Here is a 10,614-nt window from a genome sequence, read left to right as displayed (position 1 = left end):
CGTAAAGATTCACCACCTCGGAAACATGCTGGAGGGTCTCTGTGCCAGAGCCGACTCGGGCTGGGGGTGTTCGGTTTGGCCCTTGCCCAGCGGGGCCACTTTAGTGCATGGGAGCCCCTGCTCGCCCCTCTCACGCAGACGCCCACCCTCATGTGTTCTGGGTTTGATGGGCACACGTTTTCACTGGACTGTGGAGTGTGGTGATGACCAGAAGAGGAGCCCCACGGGGGTGGGGTCAGTGCAGAGCTGGACGCTGCCATGTCACCTCACTTACAGCAGCAGAGCTGGGCCGGGAAGTGATGGTCAGTGGGGTGGGAGAATTATCAAGAGCTGCAGCGGGCTCTGAAGAGCGTCCACCCAAAGGCCAGCCCCACCGCCTGCCCAGGAGAAAGTGTTTGAGAGTGACTGACTCGAGCCTTCCCACCAGCTGCTGGGGGACACGTGGTGACCCCACGCGAGCAGGACCCACCCAGGCCGTGGTGACTCACCTGCGCGTGGTCCCGGGGAGAAGTCAGGCTGTGGCCATCTGCCGGGGTTTCTATTTCTTCCCTGGACGTCTGTGCACAGGGACAAAAAAAAAAAAACCAACAAAAACTCAAACCCGTCACTGCTGGGCTGCCTCTGACTCGCAGCCTGCACGTGTGTCCCTGGGTTGTCCGCGTGTGCAAACATCCAGCACTGGGCTTCTAACCAAGAGGTCGGGAGTTCAGACCCACCCTGTGGTGCCAACAGGAGAAAGGCCTGGCCCACTGCCTCCATACACTTACAGCCACGGCGCCCCGTCCCCACCCCAGAACCAGGCGCACTGCTGTGGGCTCGGCGCGACCAGGAAGTCTGTAGGTCAGGTTCCCAGGGTGAGGTCGACATGGAGCAGCCCCACGTGCGTGCTGGGCCGTGGCAGCTGGGCTCGAACCACTGAGCCTCTGGGTAACAGCCTACCCCTCGCCCACTGTGCCAACAGTGGTCTGTGAAATACAAGAGTTTCTGTGCACAGTAGAAGCCTGGGAGTCAGCCCCGGGCTGGCAGGTCGTCAGGTGACCTCAGCGACCCTGCATGCCCTCAGCTCTGCTGTGATTGAGCGCATTCCTGCAGCCAGGGGCCAGTCCCTGTCCTTTCGATCGACCATCCACTTCCCCGAGCATCATGTCCTTCCCAGGGACTGGCCCCTGCTGATGCCAGGAGAGATGGGGTCTCCCCGAGATCATGTCCTTCCCAGGGCTGGTGCCCGCTACTACCATGTGAGCTGGGGTCTCCCTGAGCATGATGTCCTTCCCAGGGCTGGTCTCTGCTGATGCTGTGTGAGCTGGAGTCTCTCCATCCTCACGTCAGAGGCCCGGGCTGCAGCTCTCCTAAGACATATGGGTTGACATATGGCGGCCTTCAAATCCCAGGATGTACGGCTTCCTCTCAGGGCTCTTTGAACCGATTCTTTTCCCCTGCGCTTCACACATGTGCTCATCCTTGGAGGCTTTAAGTCTGTTAAAACCATGTAAGAGCCAAAGTCAGTTGCTGTAGGTGTTTTACTTTCTGGGCATGAGGTCCGAGTGAATTCACGCTGTGAGGCTTCACTCTGTGAGGCAGCACCTTGCAGGAGGGTTGTGTTGTTGGAGTGTTGCCTGGAGGCTTCTGTGGCCCTCGTGAGGTCAGCAGGAGCGCTGTGTTGTTCCGAGTGTCTCCTTTGTGGCCTGCTACCTCCGCCTGACACAGTTCCGAGCCCACACCATCGTCAGCTGCCGCTCTGTGGGGACCCATTGTTGTAGCCGCTGTGCCATCCCATTGCATCGAGAGTTGTTCCTTTGTCATTGTTCTTTGTCCTTTTCTGAAGGGTGGCGAGAAATCCAGACTTACTCCATGGCCCTGAGTGCCTGGAGCCCAGGCGTGTGTCTGCACTGACGGAAAGTGAAAGCCCGGCTCTCTGTTCAGGTTGTGAGGTGCTGTCCGGTGGAATGTGACCCATAGCGACCCTGTGAACAACAGACCTCACCCTGTCCCATCCTGCACGGTCTCATCGTCTCTGACACACTTGAGCCCACTGCTGCTGTCACTCTGTCCATCAGCCTCTCTTTTGCTGACCCTCCACCTTCCCAGGCATGTCTCCCCCACTTCCACCTCCACCCCGAGGAATAGCTCCTCCAAACAACATGGTCAGGAGCAGAACCAAGTCCACCAGCTTCGGGTCGAGTCCGACTCTTAGGGACAGAGAAGGACTGCCCCACAGCGCTTCCGAAGCTCGCTCAGCGCCTCCCCCAACTGTTTGGTCAACAGCCCAACAGTAATCGACCTAACTACCAGGGCTCCCTGCAACGAGCAGAAGCTGGGCGGAGGCCACCCTTCCGAGGTCTCGGGGCCTGTGTTGGTGAAACGAAGCTCCGAGGGATTCCCGTCTGGGGACCCCCATCTTCGTGCTACTGAGACAGAGGGGCCTGCTCCCCACCTCGGAGGGCTTTTCCACGGTGTGTGAGCGGGGAGGGTCCTGCTGTCCGTTCTCAGCCACAGTCACTGCATCTGCCACTGGCATCACTCGGCCGCTCCCTGGGGGTGTCTGCGCCCAGATCCCCTTCATAAGACACTGCTCGGCACAACCCTAACAGCGTCCAGCTGTGCACCCATTACGTGCTCAGCTGTTCACCAGAAAGTGAGAGGTTCAACCCCCCAGCTGCTCCACAGGAAAAAACAGCACATAATAAGAATTTGGTTTGTCACTGGAATAAGTTAATTACATTAATCAACTGTAATCAGTGTTATAATGTTCATAACTGACTGAATGTAAAAGCAATGTAATTTATAAACTTTCACTTAAACCGAGGCCATCAGCTCCCATGAGGAGGACAAGTTGGAAGCCCTTAGGGTGGTTCCACTCTGCCCTTCGGGGTTAGTTGTAAATTGACAGCACACAACAACACCACCGCCCAAGGCTGATGGCCAGGACTCTCACCGCACAGAAAATCCTGCAGTTCCCAGAGCCCTGGTGGTGCAGTGGTTACGCACTGGCTGTTAACCCCAAGGTCAGCAGTTCTAGTCTATCTGCTGCCTGACAGGAGGAGGATGAGGTGGCCTGCTCCCGGAGTGGGAAGCGTCAGCTGGCTCTGCGCTGTCCTCCAGTTGCTGTGAGCCACGGCAGCAGGCTGGGTGTTTGTCCGGGAGGGAGCCGTACGTGGGGCGCTCTGGTGGCCTCATCTGTAGAGAGCTGTGCAGCTAACACCAGGATGTGCCTCTCTGACAGTTCGAATCTCCGCGCTGCTCCCCAGGTTGAAGATGGACAATGTCCTGTGTGATTTCTCAGGAGCCCGCTCAGAGCCGATGTTGATTCTGACAGGATGGCAAGGACTGAGTTCTATGTGGTTATCACCTCATTAGCATAAGAAAATGAGTCACGGTCACACCTACAGGTCCCAGGCTTGGCAAACGGCATGCTTTCAGGGCGAGGTCACCCACCAGCCAGCAGGGAGGGTGCTCCCTTTAGAGTTTGTGTAGAGCTTTCTGAGGGATTTTCCAGACAACAGCCCGTGGCTGCTCCCCAAGAGAAGAGACCCACACCCGCCTGGGAGACTTCTCATGATGCAGAAACGGCTGGAGGACAGGCCACGTGGGGCACACGAGCCCACTGCCTTCATGTCCACTCCAGCGGTGCTGACCGCTGGGCCAGAGAGGAGTTGCCTGCGGGTCAGTGTTGAGGGCCTGGGTGCACATGGCCAGGCATTTCTCCTGAGGCCTCTGGGTGGACTTGAACCTCTAGCCTTTCATTACCAGCTGAGCATTTCCTCATGAGCAGCACACAGGTGCTCTGTGCGTGGCTGGGCCTGGGAGCTGGTAGTTTAGTGTTGGAGCAGGTGCGTGGACACCCAGGCTGGCGTGTCTGAGATGGCATGGTGACGTCAGAACGTCTGCATGCCACCGCCCAGCTGGCTGCCTGACCACAGAGCCACCACCCACAGGGGTCCACGCTCTGAGACAAGGTGGGCTGCACAAGCCACCATCCTTGGGGTCCACGTCCAATCCTCTGGGGTCCACGTGCTGAGACAGGGCGGGCTGCACAAGACGCCATCCTTGGGGTCCACACTCAGTGATAGGACGGGCTGCACAAACTGCCGCCCTCTGGGGTCCACGTCCAATCCTCTGGGGTCCATGTGCTGAGACAGGGCGGGCTGCACAAGCCGCCGCCCTCTGGGGGGTCCACATCTGATCCTCTGGGGTCCACGCGCTGAGACAGGGAGGGCTGCACAGACCTTCAGCACTGTCGGGTCATGTCTAAGCAGCATTTGTTGAATGACTGTAGGTGTGTGTGATGCAGACATTTGTTCTTACTCCTCCTTGTGGTTCAGAGGAGAGCAGGACCTGGAGGGACAGTGACAGGTCTGGACAAGAAGGGAGGGGACAGGCAGGAGGGGAGTAAGCTATGGGAAGCGGCACTGGTTAAATGGGCCTCACTTCTGGCTGGTTGTCCTGCAAGACCGCTCCTTCCCATGGACCCTTCCGGCCCCACAGGCTGAGTCCTTCAAGTGGGTGCGGGCAGGGGAGCTCCCTACACAGTGGGAGAACCTTGGGCATTGAGCCTGGGCCGGCTGTGCTCTGAGCGCTGGACAGTGCTCCCACTGAGGACTTTCAGGCCCCGTATAGCTCATCGTGGGGGGTGCTGGGCCGTCCAGCTGTGCTTCCTTTCAGCACCTGCACGCTCCACGTTTCTTTGGTTTCCACACTTAGAGACTGACCTCATATCCTGCAGAAGGATGCCTTTTATCTGTGTGTCTGCACTCTCCTACCTTCTTTGGGTATGGCTACAGTTATTCTTTGTTGTTGCAAAGTCCTTTGTGGTCACTTTATTTCCTAGGACCATTGTAACAAAGCATCATGGATTGTTGTGTGGTGGTGTTTGGTGCCCTCAGGTCAAGTGTGACTCCTAGCGACCCTGTGAACAACAGATCTGAACCCTGTCCTATCCTGCACCATCCTCATCGGACACACTGGAGCCCGTTGCTGCAGTCACTGTGTCAATCCGTCTCATTGAGATTCTTCCTCTGTTTTGTTGACTCCACCATTCCATGCCTGATGTCCCTCTCCAAGGAATAGCCTCTCCTAGTAACAGGCTCAAGTATGTGAGACGAAGCACTCTGGCTGCATCCAAGACATACCTGTTCTTTTGGCAGTTCCTGCGATACTTAGCTCTCTTCTGGAATGCCACAGCTCAAAGGATTCTCCCATCCTTATTTATTGTGCAGCTTTCAGAATCATAGCGAGTGATTGAAAAAAACCATGGCCTGAATCAGGTGCACCTTAGTCTTTAAATTGACATCATTGCTCCTCAGTAATTTGGAGTGGCTCCCTCGTCAGCAGACTTTCCCAGTACATCACCTGATCCACTGACTGCAAGTACCAAGGGGGATGACTGTGAGTAAGGTGGAATCATTGACAGCTCAGTCTTTTCTCCATCTACCATGATGTTGCTTATTTGTCTAGTGGTGAATATTTTTGTCTTTTTTATATTGAGATGCAATCCATATTGAAGGCTCTATTCTTTAATCTTTTGTGGCAAATGTTTCAAGTCCCCTCACTTTGAGCAACTTGTTGAGGTGGTGGTGGTGAAGTGTTGTTGTTAGGTGCTATCTATCCAACTATGATTCACAGCCATTCTGTGAACAGACTTGACCTTGGCCTGTCCTGTGCCAGCATCATGATCTCCACTGTGCTCAAAGCCACTGTCGTCCTCAACAGGCCAGCCCGTGTTGTTGAAGGTCTTCCTCTTTTTCGATAACCCTCTACCTTTCTCAGTATGATGTCTTTTTCCATGCACTGTCTAACAACACGCCCAAAGTGTAGGAGACACAGTTTCGACCCCTTGCCTCAGAGCACCCTAGCTGCACCTCCTCCAAGACAGACCTGTTTGTTCTTTTGGCCGTCCAGGACATATTGCAGACTCTCCGCCAGCATCACAACTCAAAGGCATCAGTGCCTCGGGTATCTTTATGCATAGGAAGGAACTGAAAAGACCATGGTTTGGATCAGGTGCACCTTAGTCTTTAAACTGATATTCTTGCTCTTTAAAACTTTGTACAAGTCCCTGACAGATTTCTTCAATGCAGCACAACTTTTGATGTCTTGACTGCTGCTATCATGAGTATGATTGTGGATCCAAATAAAATTAAATTGACAAGTAATTTGAGTCTTTACTCCATCTGCCATGATGTTACCTATCATGATGAGAGTAGATTATAAGACAGAAATGTACGGTCTCGTGGTTCTGGTTGCAGGGCCAGGTTCCCTCTGGAGGCCCCGGTGTGAGCTCCCTCCTTGTCCCTCTGACTTCTGGTGGCCCTAGGAGCTTCGTAGCTTGTAGCCCTCATCACGTGACCTCCACCTGGCTGTCTCTTATCTGGACACATGGGCACTGGTAACCAGAGGCGGCACCCCTCTGGCTGCCTGAGTCCCCCAGCTGCTTCTCAGGAGAAAAATGGGCGGTCTCCTGTGGGAAGTACAGCCTCACAAAATCCACTGGTCTCTTCCTACAGGCAAGGAATGTTTTCTTTAGGGGCGGGAGTGGGGAGTGTTGAGATAACTGTTCCTACCCTGATGTCTGTTCCATTTGCTGACCTCCACCCACCCCGACTCCATGCACTCTTCTCCCCAGCCCAAAGGGCCATATGTCCATCTGAAAGTGCACAGTGTTGACTCTCCTTCAATTTTGGGCAAGTGATGCTGACCCCGGGGCAGGGGAGCCCAGGGACCCCTGTGAACCAGGCTGGTAGCAGAATGTCATTGGTCCACCTTGGTATCTAGGGCATGAACTTGGCAGTGAGGACCAGAGACTCAAATGAACAGCCAATCAAGATAAGGCTGATCTCATGTAACAGGACTCACCTGGCTCGGATCCACGAGGCCACGCACGAATCCAGCTCAAGTTCCTTCCACATTTGATCCAAGATCCTTGGGTGGACGCTGCATCTTCAATATCAAAGACCGCATCAGCAAGGCCATGCTGGAGGGAGGGGCCCGGAGGCAGCTCAGCAAGCTCCTTCCAGTTAAGGAACAGCCTGGGAATACTTCTGCCCACCTCTGATTGGCCAGAATTTACATGCGGGCACATTGTCGTTGGCTGCCGACACACTGATCCCATGAGTGCAGGGTTGAGCTTCGTGGCAGTGGCCTTTGGGAAACAGGTGGCCATGCTGGTCTTCCAAGATTCTGCGGGTGGGTTCGAGGTACCACTCATCGGCTGGTACTTGGGCACTCAGCTGCCCCACCCAGGCGCCTCTGTGGACATGCCCAGGAGTGAGGAGGGTCTGAAGAGCAATCTTTTCTGGGGAAGCCCTGTGCTGAGCTAAGAATATATTGTAAAAGGAGGAAGGGTGGATGCGGAGGGGCCGTTTACAGCCTCTGATAAGCCAGTGTTCCTAAAAATGTCTTCTATAAAAGGACTCCCTTACGATATTCCTGAAAAAAATAGATTCATTGGCCAAATAATTTTGGGAAACAATAAGTTCTGTGTGGCTGTAGCAGCGAGTGGCTCGGCACGAGCCCCAAGTACTAGAAGCAGAGACCTGAAGGCTGAACCTCCAAGAAGGACCTCATCTGAGGGAGGAGAGAGGAAGCACGAGAGCTTCACTCATCAGAGAAACAGGAAAGAACCCAAACAGCGTGGTATCTGATTTTCAGCCAACCGCCAGGCAGTCTGGAACTGAGTGGTAGCCCGGAGAGACAAGCACTCCTTAGAACCAGCCACTCGATAAAGGCCCAGTATTTGCTCAGGGACAAAGCTCTGAAGCCAGGAAAGGCTAAGAGGGAAGGAGGCATGGAAACCAGAAATACAGGAGGAAGTGGGGTGAGGTGACATGGGGAGTGTGGTCAGTAGCACAAAGCAAAAGAGAGGTGGAAAACCGATCCGCTCCGTAAACCTTCGTTCAGATGACAATTACAAACACAGCAAAACCAAACAGTGCACTGTCATGTGACTCCAGCACCTGTTAGCGAGGGGGAAACACACAGCAAAGCTCCAATTCAGCAGCTGCTACGTGGCAAGTCAGCGATGGCCCGCAGCCTTCGGGCCCTGTGGCCCTTCTCACTGTCCTTTTCCAGATCATTCCACATAAATGCAATGACCCTCAGCAAAACCAGCTCTTTCATTGCTGTTGTGTAGGAACTGGCACGTAGCTGGCCCTCCAGTGGGTTTTCAGAGGCTGTAAATGGCACAGGAGGAGATTGCCTATCTTTCTCCCTGGAGCAGCTGGTAGATTCAAACCACCTGCCTTTGGGTTGGCAGCACAACTCCTTACCCACTAGGCCACCAGTTGTCCTCACTGCTAAGAAACACTAATGCTCTTTGGTTTCTAAATGCAGTCAAACCTCTGAAAGGTGGAAACCTTTCAGAGAAGGAAAGCACAAATATTTTTCACTGATGAGAGTGACAGGAAAGTGGGAGGACACTTTCAAGACCTGGAAAAACCAAGGTAGTCCTGTCTAGTGCCAACTCCCACGAATTTCACTGTAGGTATTTATTTCACGTCAATGAGCGCATACACTGTCGTTATGTGACCGACTCCTATCTCTCAGCAAGGTACTGCCAGGTCCATCCGGGAGGGTGGGCTGCTTCAGGACTTCCCCTCTCTCTGTGGCAGCCCACGTCCCCTCTCTGTGGCTGTGTGGCAGCCCACGTCCCCTCTCTCTGTGGCTATGTGGTAGTCCATTGTCCTCTCTCTCTGTGGCTGTGTGGCATCCATTGTGTAGAGATGGCACACTGAGTCTGTCCACTGAGATATATCTCCGATCGCCAAGTGCGTTCTGAAGAGAGTTAGAGATGAGGAGCTGAGGGAGATCTGAACCAGTTCTAAATGGCTCCGTGCAGCCAGCAAACACAGGGGCACAATGTATGTGCCGTGTCGTGTAGCAACTGAACGTTGCTGCACTGAACTCTGACCCAAGTGGAAACATGCATTGTTGCCCCACTCAGAGATGATGGCCAACTACACACACACACACACACACACACACACACACACAGTGAAAAGATGACTGCCATCTTTGAGTAGGGCGCCAACACCCGTTTTCTACTCAATCCACATCTAACTTTCAAGAGATCAGGTTGCACCCAAGCAGATATATGCACACTCATGTTTGGTGCAGCTTTGTACACAATAGCAAAAACGTTGCAAACAACCCAAGTGCCCATCAACAAATGAATGGACAGAGAAGCTGTGGTATATTCACACAGTGGAATACTACGCTGCATTGGAAAACAAGGAACTCATGCAATATTATTCAAAATAGGTGACCCTGGAGGACATTATGCTGAGCAAAGTATCTCAGTCACAAAAGGACAAATACTGCATAGTGTCACTGTTGTAAGACGGGACTGACATCAGGGTTGGGAGGAAAGTAAGAGGGGGTAAATAATGGATACTGCATTGAAACAGATGAGGGAGAGAACTGTTTAAAAGGAATATATAATTAGGTATTATTGTCATGATAGGAGTCCAGAATGAAAACTGCATATTGAGTGGACTGGTGGTGGTGGGGTGTTGTATAACAATGAAAGAAGTTTCTTACTTTTCAAAGAGAAAAGCAAACTGTGGGGGAGGGGTGGGCGGGGAGGAAAGTGCAACAATGAATGAATGGAAATCCGAAGTCTCTGTAAACTTTCATTAAAATAAAAGAGAGAGATCTGGTTGCTGTGCAATACAGACACTGGCTTGTTTCCATCAGCCGCCGTGAAACCATTTCAAACAGGTTCACGTTCTGTGAAGAACATAGATGTAAAAAAGCAAGGCTGTGCAATGTGATTTAGAAATGACCAAGCTGAAAGGCAGAATAAAAAATGGCTTCGCTAGAAGGGAGAAATCAGAGATCCCTTCCTGGCCACCTGGCCATGGGCATGGTCACACGTGTGAGAGATGGGATGAGTCACTGAGCATTCTGGGGGTTCTGTCAGTGCGGCCCAGCAAGCCGTCTGTGGGGAAGCTCCTTGCGCTAAGCCCTGGGCTCGATCCTTCTCTTAGATGATGTTTCTCTAACGTGCCTTAACTTTTCTGCAGGAAACATGGTGGAATGGTGCTTACCTCAAGACATCGACCTTGAAGGGGTGGAGTTCAAATCTATGGCCAGTGGCTCTCACAAGATCCAGTCGGATTTCATGTGAGTCCCGGTGGCCCTCTGCTCCCCCTTCTCTCCGCTGTGTCTCCCTCGTGGCCTCGGGGAATGACCACGTGGGAACAGTCTCGTTTCTGCACCAGCATTTCCAACAAGAAGATCTTGGGTTTTGTCAGGTTCTCTGTGGGTTTCATGAACAGTTAAGAACTCCCACCACAGATGGTTGTGCACCTTCTAACAAAGGACGTGGCCCTCACTAGAGGTTCGGGTGGGATCAAAGGGGGACGTTTCAGCTCCGCTCACTTCGGGTTACGTGATGAGAGGAAGCTGTCCGTGGTAAGGGGTTGTTTTGCTCGTGATTAAACGAGCTAACTGAAACCATGCTGGACACAAGTGAAGGAAGAGGAGGAAGTCAAACGGCAGCTCTGCTCGCGACCTGCTTATGATGAGACTCAGGGCGTGCTGGCGTGGGGGATCCACGTGGCTTACGCTCATGAAGGAGTCCGTTGTGCTGGTGTTAGGTGCCGTCCTATGACTTAG

At 53.3% G+C, this 10,614-nt stretch overlaps 1 protein-coding gene across 1 annotated transcript in view; it reads left to right on the top strand.

Annotated features, from left to right (window-relative positions):
- The window catches only part of KIAA1147 (KIAA1147 ortholog), a 28,637-nt gene that overhangs the window by 8,077 nt on the left and 9,946 nt on the right, over positions 1–10,614 (top strand). Inside the window, exon 4 of the mRNA XM_006887229.1 lies at positions 10,020–10,119. Within this exon, the coding sequence (XP_006887291.1) occupies positions 10,020–10,119 (100 nt within the window). The remainder of the gene's footprint in view (positions 1–10,019; positions 10,120–10,614) is intronic.

This window comes from Elephantulus edwardii, unplaced genomic scaffold (assembly GCF_000299155.1).
Source record: "Elephantulus edwardii isolate Elephantulus edwardi_28Jun2011 unplaced genomic scaffold, EleEdw1.0 scaffold00055, whole genome shotgun sequence".
Taxonomy (NCBI): Eukaryota; Metazoa; Chordata; class Mammalia; order Macroscelidea; family Macroscelididae; genus Elephantulus; species Elephantulus edwardii.
The sequence above is the reverse complement of the archived record's forward strand: the minus strand, read 5'-3'. Positions and strand labels throughout refer to the sequence as shown.